Source organism: Desmodus rotundus, chromosome 9 (assembly GCF_022682495.2).
Source record: "Desmodus rotundus isolate HL8 chromosome 9, HLdesRot8A.1, whole genome shotgun sequence".
NCBI classification, from domain to species: domain Eukaryota; kingdom Metazoa; phylum Chordata; class Mammalia; order Chiroptera; family Phyllostomidae; genus Desmodus; species Desmodus rotundus.
Window position 1 is genome coordinate 90017708 of NC_071395.1, and position 17480 is coordinate 90035187.

General features: G+C 43.0%; 1 protein-coding gene across 2 annotated transcripts in view; it reads right to left on the reverse strand.

Moving 5' to 3' along the window:
• MAP3K3 (mitogen-activated protein kinase kinase kinase 3) overlaps positions 1–17480 on the reverse strand; it is a 58375-nt gene that overhangs the window by 12088 nt on the left and 28807 nt on the right. For both annotated transcript variants that reach the window (XM_053930557.2, XM_053930556.2), the window contains exons 5-7: positions 16850–16963; positions 9919–10039; positions 776–909 (exon numbers count right to left, since the gene is read on the reverse strand). In XM_053930557.2, the coding sequence (XP_053786532.1) occupies positions 776–909; positions 9919–10039; positions 16850–16963 (369 nt within the window). The remainder of the gene's footprint in view (positions 1–775; positions 910–9918; positions 10040–16849; positions 16964–17480) is intronic.

Genomic DNA, 17480 nt, shown 5'->3' on the forward strand with positions numbered 1-17480 from the left:
GTAAGGAAACAAGGACTGCAGTGCTACAATCACAAGGAACCAAATTCTGCCAACCAGGTGAGCTTGGAAGGGAACCCCAAGCTCTAGAAAGAAATGCAGCCTGGCCAACACCTAAAATGCAGCCTGTGTGACCCCCTGAGTATAGAATCCAGCTAAGTCATGACTGGATTCCTGACCCAAGGAAACTATCAAATAAATGTATGCTATTGTAAACCACTCCATTTGTGGTACTTTGTTATATAATAATGAAAACCAAATATAGCTGCTTACCATCATAAAAGTTCACCCAAAGTAATCAATCCTACGGTGTAATCTGGATGTGGTATACTCCCTACCTTTTATCAAAAAATAGCAAAACTAAAATATTGATGATGAAAACCAAAATCTGTTGGTTTAGGATTGGTCATATGTTAAAACTATGCTGAAATGATAGGCAGTTATAAGGAAGTATACAAGTAACAGAGTGGTATTCTGCAAGACCCATAAGAGAACCACAGAAGAAAAAAAAATTGTCAAATGCAAATCCAACACCCAAAGAGGCTAGGTAGATTAGGTCCAATCTTTGGCACAAATTAATATTTGACTCCTAGAAAGGAATAATCCATATTTTTGCAGGCCTGGTTTACATAAGAGCTTTTGGGTGGGGCTCAAGTCCCTTAGCTCTGCACCATGCCCACTGATAATCTCCCCAATTTAACCTTGGTCTGACATACTCCAAGATGCACCCCCACCCATACTCACACATTGCTCAAGATGCACCCCCACCCATACTCACACATTGCTCGCTGGTCTCTGGAATGAACTCCCCCTCACTGTTGATGCTGGTGTAGGAACCCTGCCGGGCAATGCGCTGCTGCCGTTCAGGCACATAGCCAGGGGGAGGTGAGCTTCGGCCAGGGTTCTGGGAGCCTAGATCAGAGAAACAAGATCTTTGACCACAGAGCCCAGGACATGCAGCCTGAGAGGAGCACACATACAACCAGCTCAGACCAAGCATCTCTTACATGGGCTGATGGAGAGCCACTTATGGCTCTTTGAACATCCTGGAAGAGAGTGCTGAGGCTCAAGTAAACTTCTTGAGCCAGGTGGCTTCTTCCCCTCATCCAAGAACCCCAGAAAAAAAGGAGAAAATTACTTATAGAAACGTCAAGGGATGGTGGGGAAGGTTGCTCTTTGAAACACAGTCTCTACGGAGTTTAAACTGTAATTTTCAATGTCCTCAGAAGAAACTGATTCCTTCGTTCTTCCATGTGAAGAGAGTCATTCAGAAGATATTTTATTTTTTCCTGTTTTGTCTTTTATTTTCCCAGAAGACATTTTAATAAACTTGTACAGAAGACATTTAATAAAGTTTCCATCAAGAACATTTCCAACCTCTTGTTGGGGGCATCAACCCAGCCTCCCTCTCTAAGGACCACTGACAATGAGGTTTGTCAGGTGGGAAGGCTAACCAGGGGCGCTCGGTAACCTGGCTTCAGAGCAGAGGCCAGAAACAAAATTGCTCTGAAAACAGATATAGATATTTGCTGGATTTCCAGCCTCAACACCTCACTCACGGGGTAGAGGCTACCAATTCTGAGATAAAGAGGTACGTGAGCCATGTCTTCCAAATGATCTCAAAGAGCTCTTCTTGTCCAAAATTTCTAAGCCCTAACTGACACTTTGAGCCTCTAAGCAGAAACCGACACTGCTCTGAGTATAAATTTAGGGATACTGTACCATGAACTAACAGAGCTATGAAATCAGCCAAGATAATTTTGCTTTTCTTTTTTACACTGTTACCTCTGGTTTAATCCTCACAACACCCCTGCAGTGGAGGTATATTATCATTCACATTGAACAGAAGGGGAAGCACAGGCCCAACGCCATAGAATGATTTAATGGTGAGGCTACAGAGAGAAAACAGTCTTTGTGACTCCCAGTGCAGGTCAGCCAAGCCAATTTTGAGAACATAATTTATTTCCAAAAGACAGGCATGCTGCTCAATATAGTGGTGGAAGGCGAAACTTCTACTTGAACTGTCTGGGCCATACATTCCCCATGAACAATCCAAACAGAGGATGGGGATCTCCACCCACAGGGAAATGTGACAGCCTTTCTTCCAGGAGCAGAAGGGAGACTAATGAGGGGATTTTGTGACAGCACAAGGGAAACATAATGCCATGTTCCACGCAGCTCAAACTTAGAGCTGTTCTGTCCATGGTCACTTGTTAGTTGGAGGCCAGGGATGCAAGATGCCATCTGGCCAAAGGAAGGCTCAGAGGCAATGACAAGATGGAGGTAAGGGAAATCTGGATCAAAAATAAGAAATCTACTCTACTTTTCAGAGGCCCAGATGTCAACGACCCATGTAACTGGCCATTTCCGTTGACACTGTAGCACAAAATTCTAGTGCAACCATGAAAAAGGGAAGGTTTTCAAAACATGGAGCACTATTTAATACTTCGCTTACAAACACTACCCTAGTGCCTGCTTCTACCTCTGGCTCTGGATAACATTTTAGTAGCACATGCATTCTATGGAAAGCCAATTCATATGTCGGCAACGCTTGTCCGCAGCAGAAGCAATCTAGAGCAACGTGTAGTGAAAAAAGCCTAAGCTTGGGAATGAAATGAACAGGGGTTCAAATTAGGCTTTGCCCCTCAGCTAAATAATTTAAACTCTTGCCAGAATTTCCTCAGTTGTGAAAGTGGGGAGAACTATCTACCTCATAAACTCTTTTTGGAAGTTATAAATGTGGTGACACAGGTACATCGAAATGGTAGGAATCAGTAGAATTCCAGTTGTTTCCTTCATACTCTGTGTCAGATATAATGGGGTAGACTCAAGATCCACTCCACCCTTCTAATAGGCCTTCTGTGTATCAGAAGTCAACCAGCTAAAAGCTATTATTTGTAAGGCTGCCCTGTAGGTTTAGTCAATCAGATGCACTTGTGTGAGATTTAGATAGCTTTCTGCTGTTCCTGCTATTTCTGGGTACAATATGAAAGCCTTGATTTTTCTGCAGCAGGATTAGAAGAGGCCCCCCACTTGGTCTCCAGTTTTCCTTCTATCAAGACATGGGTGCGGGCATCCCCAGGTCAAGTGGTGTGGGCCAGAGCAGAATGGCACTGCGCTTTGAATCTGGTGGCTTCCTGACTATAGTAGAGGAAGGAGCTCTCTGATGTGTCTGTTTCTCACTCTCCCAATGATCTCATAAGCCAGAAATGCACTGAATCTCTTCTTGCTGAAACTAGAGTAGATTCTGTTCTGTTCAACTGAACCCTAACCAATAAAATCTGAAGTGTCCTAGAACAAACAAACAGTGTCTGTTGTAAGGGACTGATTAAAGAGAGAAAAACTCTTACTTATTGATGAGATCACAGACATTGGTTCAAACTATCCCAGATAAAATGAACTGTCCTCAGTCTGTTACCTGGAGCATCTAGGGTGAGACCTCCCTGAGATAAAATATCCATGGCCCCTGACACCCATTCTCTTCTTCATCAGCTGCTAGTAAACTTCCTTGGTTTTGCAGGTGGGATGGGACTAGCTTACATGAAGCCAGCACTATAGACCCAGGAGGGGCTAGGGGAAAATAGCAAAGGTTTTCTGAGCTTTTATTTCCAGCCAGAGACTTTCACTTTTTCCAATACACATTGCTGCCTGCAGAGAGCCAGCCTTGTTATCTGATGGGCAATGGGCCAGGGGCTATTGTGCATAGGCCCACAGCTTGGGGCAGGAAAGGGAAGTCTCCCCAAACCAATGGCTATCAGAGGAAGCAAATGGAAAAACCAGGAGTTGGCAGAACTGCTCTAGCCATTTTCAGTTTTGTTTTTATCTTCATTTCAGAAACTGGGGGTCAATGAGATGCACAACAGCAGTCAAGAACAAGTGAGACAGGGACCTGAACAGGACAGGACTCCAAGACTCACCAATGCTCACATATCTACCAGCAGGGACAGCAGTGAGCCAGACAGCACAAATCACAGTGCTATGTGAGACACAGCTCATTCCAGGTCTCAGAAGGCAGGCACAGCAGGAATGACAGGTTATCTGAGGGCCCCTTCCCTGGCTCTAGCCTTATGAAGCCATTTGTACCAAGGGCCCCATCCCAGCACCAGTTCAAGCAAAAGAACAGAGTAGTAGTCACGTGGTCAGAGTGGTCCATAACTTCCCATGAAGGAGAAAGCCAGGGGATTAAGCTGCCCATGGTCCACATTCCTCCCAGGGCAGGCTAGCTCTCTGTTATACTCCTTAACCCAGAGCAGCAGAGTCAGAACAAAACTCTCACCGTAGGCGACGGCTGATTCTTTTGCTCTGTACTCTGACTCAAAGCAGAAAGACAGGCTCTCAGATTCTAGCCCTTCTCATAGGAGTCTCCTGGCAGGAAGCTGATGCAGTCAGGAAGTTGCCTCTGCAGGGCGTTCTAGGGCTTTGGGTCAGTGTTAATGTGCAGGTCATTGCAAGTACAAAGAGATAGCTTTTTTTGGCCATCAATTATTTTCTCTAAACCCTATTCTCTCTTGGGGGCAGATGAGATGGGGGAGGAATCAAATAATTTTTCTTCCTCAATGGAAAATCTTAACCAATATTTCCCAATATGCTCACACTGAACCAGGCTGTGCAGAACAGAGCTCCTCAACATTTTCATTCCCTAAAACCCTGAAAAGAGCCTGTTTCAACTTTCAAAATTCCCATTTTATTTTGAAGTTGCTACCACTACTAAACAGTTTCTGGTCTCACCTAGTATCACGAAGAAGTTATAACAAGAAGGAGAAAAAACCTGCACAAGTGAAGGAATCTGACTACGTTGTTTCTCTGTGTATGGTCACTACCCCTGCAGTCGTGGAGTCCACTCCTCCGAATCTGCACTAGGACGAGAGGTTTGCACTGTGCGCAGCTCTCTAAAACTCGTTATTGCCTCGGGGTTGACTGTAAGTTACCCCATTCTTTCAACATTCCTTTTCCTCCTCCAGTCTCAGAGGAAGAGGGCTCCCCTCCTCCTTGCCAAAGCATTACAAGCCCTCTACGTGGGCCCCCCAGTTCTTCCCTAGCAGGAGTCAACTCCCCCATGGTCTCCTCTTACCACCTTCAATCTTTTCAGTTATCTTTGCGTCTCCCTTCTAAAATCTGCCCAGATTTCTAGCCTGAAAATGTCCTGAGCTTATTTCTGCCGCTCCTCAAGCCACTGCCCCATCTCTTTTTTCTTTCATGGCCAAACTCCTTGAAAGAACTGATTGTCTCCACTTGTCTTACTGGATACCCATTCCTGAAGAGGTTGCAACCTGGGGTTGCCTCACTGTGGGAGGCAGCGGCAAGAAGACAAAGAGATGGAGTAAAAACAGAGGGCAAGGCACTTGAGATGCACTAGACCAAATGGGAGCCCGAATTTGACAGTGATAAGTCCTTTACTTGAGGCTTAGCTAGTTACATGGCTTAAGGGCCAACCCACCCAATGTATTATGGAAGAAATGGTACTTGAGCTCAGCTTCAAAAATGAGTACAATTTCTATAGGCAAAGATATGAGGAAGAGCATCATCACATATGTAGGAAAATTCCATCTGCCTTGTCTTGGGTCTCTCTTTTGGGATAACTCATAACCTAGTAGGGTTTTTTTGCAGAGGGTAGGGGTGGCAGGAGGGTTGGCTTGTTTTTGTGTTTTGGCATGAACTAGTTTAACAGACTAACTGGCTTTTTAAAAGTTGCCTGGGCTGGTGTGGCTCAGTGGATTGAGTACCGGCCTGCAAACCAAAGGGTCGCCAGTTCAATTACCAATCAGGGCACATACGTGGGTTGTGGGCCAGGTCCCCAGTAGGGGGCGTGCGAGAGTCAACCACACACAGATGTTTCTCTCCCTCTCTTTTTCCCTTACTTCCCCTCTCTAAAAGTAAATCCCTTAAACAAAAGGTGAAAATGGTAACTGGTTTCAAATAATTGAAAAACTGTCACATGAAGATGTTATTTGTGTTGTCTATGCTGCTCAAAAGGGCAGTACTAGAGTCAATGGGTAAAGTGGGAAAAGGCAGATTTTCAATTCAAAATAAATTAGAACTGCAAATAAGTGGAGCTGTCTAAAACTGGATTGGGCTACCTTGCACTTCCCCATCACTGAAAATGTTGCAGTAGGAGCTGAATGACCTGCATGTTCGGTCTCTCACTCAATACTCACAGATATGTTAATGTTGGTGGAGGAAGAGGGAAAAGAATACCCCTTCTATTGCTGGGGGAGAATGAATCGCTAAGGGTTGTCCTTTGACCCCATTTCTACTACTAGGGTTTCTACTCCCTCATGCTTTGACCCTGACTCCTCTCTTACTGCTTCTTTGTATTTCGAGAAAGCCTTACCCTGTACCAGCATAGCAAGCACTCAGACATTTGTGGATGAAATGACAAGTGTATGTCCCTTACCCTCGGTTTGTCCTTTCCAACCTGGCTGGTACCAAGTAAAGCCTCCTTCCAGAGTGGAGCCTCTCCTACTTCCTCTGGTCACTCCTTTCCTGTGACCTTTATTGGCTCATCTTCTACTAACTGGGCGCTGAGGGTCTGGGTTTTTAAGGCTCAGTCCTAGGCCCTCTTCTCATTCTACTGTCCGCTTAGGCACTGTCTCCTAGGCCCATGGCTTCAACTTGGCCATTTCCAATTTTTTCCCTCCCCCTTATTTTCTCCCCTATGAGCTAGAAACCTGTGTATCTAACATATCAAATGGATATTTGATATCTCTTTTTAGCTGTCTCAAAGGCACCTCCAATTCAACCTGTCTAAAATATCAAGTCTGCCCATTCTCAGAACCTCAAACCAGGCTGTCTTTTGGAGTTCCTGTTAGGCTGAAAGGCCATGAGTGCCATTTATACAGATCCATAAAGCAGTAACTTATCTCCTGCTCTCTCAACACCTGCAAATTCAATCTAATTCTATAGTGATTCTTAAACCTTTTCGTCTTAGAACCCCTTTACACTTTAAAAATTGAGGACACTATGAGGTTTTATTCATGTGGGTTATATCAATTGATAGTAGCTGTGTCAGAAATTAAAGCTCAGAAATGTAAAAAATACAATACGCAACCCACCAGAGCAATGATATTGCCTCAGGCACGTAACTCTGGAAACCTCATGAGAGAATGAGTGAAAAGGCAAATCATTTCTTAATACTATCATGAAACCAGTTTTGACCTTATAGACCTCCTTAAATGACCTCAGGGACCACCCTGGAGTCCCTAGACTACACTTTGAGAACCACTGCAATGTCATGCTCTGTCAGTTTTACCTTCTAAATGTCTCAAATTCATCTGCTCTTCCCTCTCTCCTCTACTGTCACTAACCTAACCCAAGCTTCTGTCTTTTTTCACCTGGACCATGGATTAGCCTAATGTGGTTCCCTTAGATCCATTCTTGCCCCACTCCAATCTGTTCTTCACACTGTAGCTAAGAGCAATCTTTTCAAAATAAATTTAAGTATGTCATGTCACCCATTCGTCTTCACTTAACCCTAAAGTGGATTTCCAGTGCCTTCAATGTAAGAATCAAAATCTTCATCACAAATCACAGGGCTCTGCTTTCCGCCTCAGTATTAGCCTGTTCCCCTTCTTTAGCCCTCAGGTCTTTGTTTCTTAAACTCCATACTCCCTCTGCCATCAGGCTCTCCCTACCTCGAGCTTTCTTCCCTGTTTTTCCTCTGCATAACTCTCATTCGTGCTCTGGGTCACAGCCTAAGGCTTTCCTGGTCCCCAAATCAGGTCACATCCCTATGTTATGCGTGTGCATAGCACCATACACCTTTGGTCATAGCGTATAATTATACATTAATTACAGCATGACAAATAAATAGCTCTCTTCCTATGTGTCTATAAGGGCCGTAGGTACAGGAGCCGTGTCTTTTTGATTCCCATATTTCTGGCACACAGATACTTTGCTAATTATTTCTTGAATGGATAAAAATGCAGTCTGATAGGGAGATAACAGGATAATGTGATAAGCATTATAATTAGATGGGTATAAAGAGTCAACATTTTCAGAGGCTTCCCACTACCTACCAAACAAGCCCCAGTGCAGTCAGGACTTCTCAGAAAGTGGTCCAGGCATCCTTTCTCACCTCTATTTCTCCTCCGGATACATCAGCCAATCTAAAGGATAACTGAGAGCTCCATAGGCAAATAGTTGAAAAGCCCTCTTCTTTCATCCTTGCCTATGAAAATCCTCCACAATCTCTAAAGATCCAGCTCAAATACCTCCTCCCCAGAACGTATTTCCCAGGTCATTCCAGTTAGAAATAATCTCTGCCATTTCTCAGCTCTATAGAAAGGCTGGCAGGCTCTGCCCACTTTTCTTGTCACATCTACCACTCCAAACCAGCTGGATCTCACCACCTTCTTTTGTGATCACACCTGCCAAGTGCTCTTTCCTATGCCTGGAATATCTGTCTCTATTTTAAGCTCAGTAAATCTTCCTTTGTGTGTCAGCTCTGATGTCCCCTCTTCTGCAAAAGCTGGGCAGAGTTGGTTACTGCCTGCCACACCTGTGCTCCCATACCACCCTTGGCCTTCCATTGCCTCCATTGTAGCATTCACCCCAGCCCAATGGCTGGTACATAATGTCTGCTGAATGAAGGAACCCAGGATCTATCAGTGTTGGGAAGCTGTGTTGCCCACTCTCTAGATGAACAGAAACTGCAAATCTTATTCCTTAGCATTCTCAGACAAGGAACTCCATATATGACTCCCTACAACAATGGCCCAGCATTTAGTCTCTGCTTCCACATATAAATCACAGGCACTTGCTTAGGAACAGAAGGCCCAATCACTACCCGATGTCAGTCCTCACTGCTTACTCCACAAATGAACAATGGTACCCTTCCGGCCTCTCAATCTCTAGTGCCAGAGATGCTCTAGACAGCTCTCTCTCCTCAATCAGCTTACTGAAAACACAGCTACCAATTACCCACAATGTTAGACAAATATGAAATACATACACAGACTTTCAGCTTGGCAACACTTACTACCAGTGCTTGCTTCAGTTCCAGAAACTGGAACCCAGTGAGGCAAAGTCAGTATCTCAGCAACACATTCTTCCTGCTACTCCCTCAGGAAGCTTATCACTCACAGGCAAGCTTAGTAACAGGACCCATGATCGGACCCCCGAAGCTCAGCTCAAGGTCTTCAGAGAGCAGTTCAGTTTGATGTAATTCTCCCCATATGGATACAGCTTGGCTTTCTAGCAGCAGCTGGGGTCTCAGCAATGTTAGGACAGTAGGCTCAACACAAATGTTTGATAAGGCCAGATTTCTCCTTGATACAAATTCCAGAATTCAAGAAATGGGCCTTTTCCTCAGATTCTGAGAAATGGGATCCAGAGCAATATGGGGTTTACCTGGTACAGTGAACAGACCTGATTTATATTCCTCTCCTGTGGAGGCCTGGGCAGCAGCTACATAGCTTTTTTCCTAGTTAGCCGATTGTATATACTATATCAACAGTCTTCTGTCCTTCCCAGACAACTGAGTTGGACTCTTCAAGAGTTTCATTGGTCAGCATCTACCTTGAAGCATAGGGACTCCTTAGAAATTATGGGCAAGAGGTTTGAGGTCAAAATTCAAACTTAGACCTGATTCCAAACTCCACAAGTCCATAATCCTTTGGTGAAAGAATGGTCAAAAACGAAGTTAGACGGCTGCTAGAGGTCTTCATGCAGATGTCTGAGATCACTTGTTTAGGGATGTTTAAAAGGAATTTGATTAAGTCATCACATCATCACAGTGGAAACTTCCTGAGGGTCAGGACACCATCTCAGTCATTTCTTTACCCCTTTTCCCCAAATAACGGCATAGAGGATTATTCCACACAGAGTAGTAGTCAATAATGTTTGCTGATTGTTTCTGAGTTAATAATTTAAAAAATAACATGGGCAGAGAGATGAGAGGAAAAAGAGGGCTGAAATACTCACTGACAGAGAGGTGCCTACTTCTGGGCTCGGGGGGCTGGTAGATGGTATTTATATCTCCTGCAGACTGGGAAGCTTTGATCCGCACCTGTCTGGACACCCCGGAGTGGGGAGAAGAACTGGTCTGCAAGATAAGAGGAAAAAGGCTGAGCACTCTTTAAGCAGGTGGGCCGAGAAAAGCCCCTGCACCCTTCCCGAGAGTCCCCATACTTTCAGCTGCCTTCATGCTTTCAATACACAAGCTACCGCTACCCAGCTTTTCTTCAAAACTCACTCCTCAATGTGTCTTAGAAAATCACTATTTGCTCTATGCAGTTTTATAGCTTTGCTGATATATGAGCACTGAGACTCAGTGGCCCAATTTAATAGGCGATGACCCAGACACAAAGGAATAAACAGGCATTCCTCAATTAAGTTGCCAAACAGAAAAGAGTTGTAAATACCCTTTCATAAAATTCTCCAGAGAGCTTGGGAAGAATAGCAGGAAAAGCAGGAAATTATTTCAGCAGCAAGATCACCTGCCGAGTGGGGAGTCAGAATAGAGGATAGCAACCTCCATGCCCAACAAAATTCTGGTTGATAAATTATGTATTTCTAAAAGTAGCTTGATATGCTGCTTCTTCCCCAACCATAATCATTCCCTGAAAATTAAGGTAAGATCTCAGTTGCTTCATATTACTGGAGTTTACATGTGAAACACCTCAGGATTGTGTTCATTTGGGCAAAGGTATCACAGGTACCATTTTGCCAGAGGTCAAGGACCTCAGAACAGCATCAGCAGCCTTACCACATCAACTCCCACTTTTGCACTGACCAAGTCAAGTCACCAGGTGAGACCTAGAGAAAACAAAGCAATAAAATGGGGCCCTTGCACTGAGAAAGCTTAACACTGAAGCTTGGAGGTGAGCAAGTGATGTCAGGATGTGCTTACAAATATACAGAGCACTACTGAGAATGGGATTAGAAGCTTGGGATTTATGGATAATTTGGGTCAAAGTTTGTACTTGCTTCTCTTTTACTTCCCAGAATAAAAAGGAGTTCGACCTAAACAAACTATATCCTGTCCTCCAGGCAAAAGGCTTCCCGCTCTCAGGGGTGAGTTCAGCTGCCAAGCAGCCTCCTCTAGTCTCCCGACGCCAGACTTTATTACATGCAGCCTGTCTTGACAAACTGTCTTGCTATAACGGGAAGTCAGAACCAAAGGGAAGTGAATGTTCTTGCTGAAGCCTCCGATGTGCAATAGCTCTCTGCTGAGAGTCAGAAAGGAAAAAACAGTCAAAGCCACGTACTGGGGAAGCAGGCCAGTGAAGGCAGGCCACAGCCCTGCAGTCAAAAGAGGAGAGCTGCATGATGAGCACCGTGAGGACACCTGCTTGGACACAGCACTGGCCTTACACATAGTGGGAATTCAGTAAATCTTTGCAACATGAATTAGACATGTATCAAAGAACATATACTCTAAACTCTCAGTTTTAAAATCTAAAGCTGACAGGAAAGCAGATTCAACAGCCAGCACAAGTATAGATTAGAAAAGAAAAGACTGAACTTGTGGCAACAGGTTGGAAAACGGGGGAAAGGAAATCAGGAAGGGTTTCAAAGCATGGCTTCTCACACTTTAATGTGTGTACAAATCACCTGGGACCTTGTCAAAATGCAGACTAGGATACAGTAGGTCTGGGGTGGGATTGAGAATCTACAATTCTAACAAGCTTCCAGGTGATGCTGCTGCTGGCACATGGCCCACACTTTGAGCAGCGAGGTCTCAGGAAGTGAGTCATGCTTCAATTTGAGGCAGTGGTTCTCAACCCTAGCTGCCCATTAGAACTGCCTAGTGGGGCTTTTGACACCTCAGACCAACTGGGGTGGGGCCCAAAGACGGTATTTTTAAAATCTCCCCAAGTGTTTGTAACAGTCAAGTTTGAAAACCCTGATTTAAGGAAATAAAAGAGAATTGTGTGGCAAACAAATATGACGTTGATGCAAGGATTCGGGGAATCCTGAATAAAACTTAGCAGCAGGAAAGAGAGGAAGGAGTAGGAAAAATAAATGGGGAGCAGAGTAGAATGAAAGGGGAGCCAACAGGTGTGCAGGCAGTCCATTCTAAAGAGAACAAATAGAACGTGGCGTTTGACCATTCAATGAAAACCTCACTAAAAGATTCTGTGGGTAGCAGCGTGTTTGGCTGGCACAAACAACATGCAAAATTACCAGGGAACAATGTACATAAAGATTGCAGTGACTGGAAGTTAGGAGATCAGCCCAAAAAGAGGTTATAAAAGTCAACCCACAATCTTGATAAAAGATTTGGTGGTAAAAGCTAAAAGTGGATTCAACAAGACAGTGGGAGAAAAGTGCAGGGCGGGTAGTGGCGGTGTGGTGTGTGTGGGGGGTGTGGTTGCTTTTGTTAGGTTCATGGGAACATGAGCTGAGAAACAGCACCCTGGATCTCACCAGTCCTCTGCTTCAATGGTGGCACCCAGAGACATCTGCATGGAAGACCAGGATAATTATAATAGTTGTAGAAGCATCCAGGTTATTTAGTAAATTTACAGCTTTAACATCCATTAATGTATTAAAGCCTTTAAAAACTGTTTTGCTCTGACTGGTGTGTCTCAGTTGGTTGGGTGTTGTCCCGCAGACAGAAAGGTCGTGGGTTTGATTCCCAGTCAGGGCAGGTGCTTAGGTTGCCTGTTTACTCCCTGGTGCGCCCACCAATGAGAGGCAACCTAATTGATGTTTCTCTCTTACATTGATGTTTCTCTCCCTCCCCCTCTCTCTAAAAATAAATAATTTTTTTTTATAAATGTTTTGTAGCTGTACAACTTATAGTGGATTCCATGTTTATAATCTTATATAAATTCTTAGTTTCTTTTTGTTCTATACCACCAATATTCAAGGAGCTCATCCAAACTGAGATCAGGTGAATAAATCTGCATTTATTACTTCTATTTTTCAATGCTTCACAGACTTTGATTATATATATGCTTAGGCTGCCTTTCCTGACTAAAGAGCTCTAGGCTTTTTAGACTATTTAAATATAAAAAAGTGACCCTGACTCCTAAAAAATTTTGTCTTCTCTTGGACCTTTTCTAACTCAGCTATCTTCTGAGCTATGGGGAATACAATGACACATCTCCCAAGTTTTCCTTGCGGGCAACATTACACTTTCTGTTCTGTTTCTAATGAATCAGGGAGGTACCTGGGTGAGGCTTTCCTAGGACTACAATAATTCCAAGATCCCTCTGCTACATGGTAACCGAGAGGTACTGGACTGCAAGTCAGACTACTGGATTCTAGACCAGCTCTGTCACTACATACTGCCTCACCTAGGGCAAGTCACTCTTAAGTCTCAGGTTCCCCAGGTGTAGACTGGTAATAACAGATGCCTTACCTACTCTGGTCCCCTCTAAGTTGCAAAAGTTGAATGAGATATATCTAAGTTTTGATCTATTTAATTGCACTTGCTCCATTATTTTAGGAAACCTGAAAAGAATTACCCGTTAGATTATCCTTGATATTTTGAACTTAAATTGTAGACAGGAAAGTATCAAACTGATTGATGAGTAATTTGGGGAGTGGACAACATTTGGATGAGATTAGAGTTTATTTTTGTTACAGAGAATCTGAGGTGCCAAATAAAATGCCATATTCAATTTAAGGTGCCTGGGTATTTTGTTTTTATAGTGTGCAGATAAAAAAGAATGTTAAGCTTGAGATTACATTGAAAACTTAGGTCTAGAACATTGTAAGGTCAAGAGCAGAAAGATAAATTAAGAGTTAGATGCATACATGCTTAGAGAAGTTTTTAGTAAGAGTTGATTGCCCAAGGCAGTGGCCTAGGGCAGTAAGAACTATTGAAGGAGACAATGAAGCATCTTAAAATGGAAATAAAAAGCAAGGATAGAGAGAGGCTCCTTAGACTAAGTGGAGGTTCTGTGATTACCAAAATCCAGGAGTTCTCAAGTAAGAAATATACTGAGGCCTAAGTCATGGCCTTGGCCACGTGAGGTGAAGAGGGGTATGACTATACACCTTGGTGAGAAATGAAGACAGAGGAAAAATTAGAAGCTGTCATAGAAGGATCAATACAAAAGAAATCTAGAGAGAAGAGTGCATTTAAAAACCGGAATAAGAAGTAAAGGTATAGGTGGTAATAAGGTAGATGAGGTAACACGTGGCTAATGGAGGAAACTAGGTAGAGAAACAGAGTGGCTGACAGTCATCAGCAGGAGATGAAGACCAGGATGATATGGTACCCGGAGCCGTGAACTGCAATCTGTGGGCTGGTGCCCGACCACAAACCATGGTGTACCAGTCCTCAACCACGTACTTACAGAAATGGAGAGGAACTCTTGAAAAACCTTTACAGCATTTAGGCAGAGTGACTTTGTGTCTACAGAATTTAAGAATAAAAACTGTGGACTGGTATTTTTTTGTATGTCTCTAGTTAATTTTCCCATATTTTCAGTTTTTGTGTTTTTTAAAAAAAGGTCCATGACAGATTGGAAATTAGAAGAACAAAACTGGTATTCCATCACTAACAGAGAAGCACTGTTCTAGAGGTGCGGTTCCTGAGCACGTAACAACTTTGGATCATACTTCTGTTTATTAAGAAGACTGAAGCCTAGCTGAGGAAGTTTCCAAGAAAAGATTTATCACCACCATTATCACTATTAGTCTTAATAGCACATCTTCATAAATGCAAAAAACAGGAGTAGCTTAAGTATCCCAACAGTAGCAAAAGTGGTTATTTAATTAAATTGTGGTATAGTCACTCAAAGGAATTATATATTCTTATAGTTATAATTATAAAGATGGTATATCAACATAGAAAAATGTACGTGACAACTTAAGTGAAGAAATTAGAAAAGTGTACAAATACCATGACAACACTTAAAGTATGTACACATATGGCCAAAGGCTGCAGGAACATATGCAAAAACTAATCAATGTGTTATGGTGATCATCTTTCAAACAGCTCTGGGGGGTTCGGCAGTATCTGCAGCCATGTGCACCCTTAATGAATGGGAAAGTGAATGTAAAGAACTGCTGTCTACACCTTCTCATCGGGGGAGTGGAGGGATCACAATCATGGCAGCTAGCTCTCAGTCAAGCAATCACATTATTAAACCAAACTCCAATTCCAACTTCTTCTGTAAGGAAAAGGTTGCTGAATATTATCTGTTTGACTCTTGCTAATAATTCAGGAAGTATTTATTGTGATGTTCTTAAGAGGATGGGTAGGGAAGGGGATGCAAAATAGTAAGACACAGCTCTTGCCCTGGTTGGTGTGGCTGAGTTGGTTAGAGTTCGTCCCGTAAACTGAAAGGTCTTGGGTTCGATTCCTGGTCAGTGCACATGCCTAGGTTGCAGGTTCGGTCCCCAGTTGGGGAGCATACAAGAAGCAACATATCAATGTTTCCTTCTCCCATCGATGTTTCTCTCCCTCCCTTCTCCTCTAAAATCAATGGGCATGTTCTCGGGTGAGGATTAAAAATAAAAAAAGACAGAACTCCTGCTCTCAAGATGCTTATAATCTTTTGGGGTAAATCTTACAAATATGCAATAACTAGAGGGTAATTACTAAGCAACCTATAAACTGGTGTGCAAATTACATTCATGACTAAAGAAATAGGGAATAATCAAAATGGCCTCAGTCGATACATCAATCAAGTTGTAGTGGGTAAATCACACTAGATCCTTTAAAAAGGTCATAGTCATGGTCTGGCAAAGAGGAAGAAGGACAAACTGAAGAATGCAGGGAGTATATTGAAGAATGTGGAAAGATGAGACTGGGAAGTTAAAAGCAAGGTTACCTGGTGGTAAACCCTGGATGCTAGGCTAAATATAGATTTTATATGATAGGCAATAAAGAAGGACTGTAAGGAGCAGGTAATTTAAATAGAGAAATGAAATAATAAAGTATATATTTTACTTCAGAAATAATAAAGTATATATTTATGAAAAAAAGACACACTTAGTATAGAGAAGACCAATTCTCACACACAAGTACACTTCCGTAACATGAAAAAATGTCTTAATTTTAAGGCTTTCTAATTGCAGTCTCCTGTACCTCCTTGTAACTAATAGGACAGCCCAACCTCATAGGTCTCTTTAAAAACAAGTGGTCAGCATGAGCACCGTTCCATCTACACTCTGTCCTGGTATGGTGCATCCATAGCTCTCATGCAGCAATGCTAGCTGTCTACAGTTGGCTGTCTTTAAGCACAAGGAAAGGAAAGAGTGTCAAAAAACCATCAGGAACATGTATCTAAAGAAAACTGGTAGAGGAATCAGCGGTTGGAAGACAGACCCAGTTTACAAGCATTCTTGTGGAATGCAGGCCCCCAGGGACCCTTGTAGGAGAGGAAACCTCACTTCTGAGGGCTTCTGTAGATTGCCTGCCATATGGTAAGGCAGCAGCTGGGAAGTTACAGGAGCCCTCCAGCCCAATGGCTTTTCACCCCATGAACAGAAGGAAAAGTTTATTTCCTACATGTGTCCCGAGGGAAAGGCAGTTACTGGGGAGTTGTGGGAGTTAGGTTTACAAAGCATGACAGTCTCAAACCCTTGACAGCCTTTGCTTATCAGCACCTCCCACACTAATGAAATCTCTCTTCTTGGGGTCCAAATCTAATTGAAAGAACATGAATACACAGAAAAAGAATTTTATTCTTTATGATAAAACGTTTTCCTTCCTCCCACAACACCAGCCAAGTAAGTAATCTCTAGTTGCAACTTTAACACTGATGGTCTGACTTCTCAGAGAAATCAAACGCAGAAGAATGGTTGGCCACTGACACGGTGCGCTGGGTCCTGCTCGTGTTCTTGCTTTAGCAGTGGCTGAGGAACACAAAATTCTGCCAAGGAAGCAAGGTGAACTACTAAAGGACAGCAGGCTTTGTCTGCTGTCAGGCCACAACAGCCTACTTACATGGTTTCTGTCTTGGGACAGCAGCAATATCCTAAGGCTTTTCATGCTTGAGCTTCTATCCAAAATGTCAATTGCTTTATCAAGATCATCCTGGTTCTTCAGCAGGATGGAGAGCTGTGACACAGGACACACAAAAAAGGAAATCATATAAAAGTCTTTAGTTTGCGAAAATAAGCAAAATAAAAAGTAAAAATAAGTTTGGAAGAAAATACTATATTTTTGGACTATAAGACACACCGGACCATAAGACATACCTAGCATTTAGAGGAAGAAAATAGGGAAAAAAAAAAAAAAACTGCTCCACTGCCACCCCCAACCCCCCCACCCCTCCCCCAGCGAGCCAGGTAAGCTACATTCAGACTATAAGACGCACCCCCATTTCCTCCCAAATTTGGGGGGGGGAGTGTGTCTTATAGTCTGAAAAATACAGTAATCTCATTGGATACTATGGGATCTTAAAGGATCTAACTGTACCATAGAGATATTTTCTTTTCTTTAAATGTACGATTCAGTAATTTTTAGTAAATTTACTGAGTTGTGCAACCATTACCACAATTCAACTTTAAAACAGTTCCATTACTCCAAAAAGGTCTCTTATGAAGCCCTTCCCACCTCTAGCCCCAGGAAACGA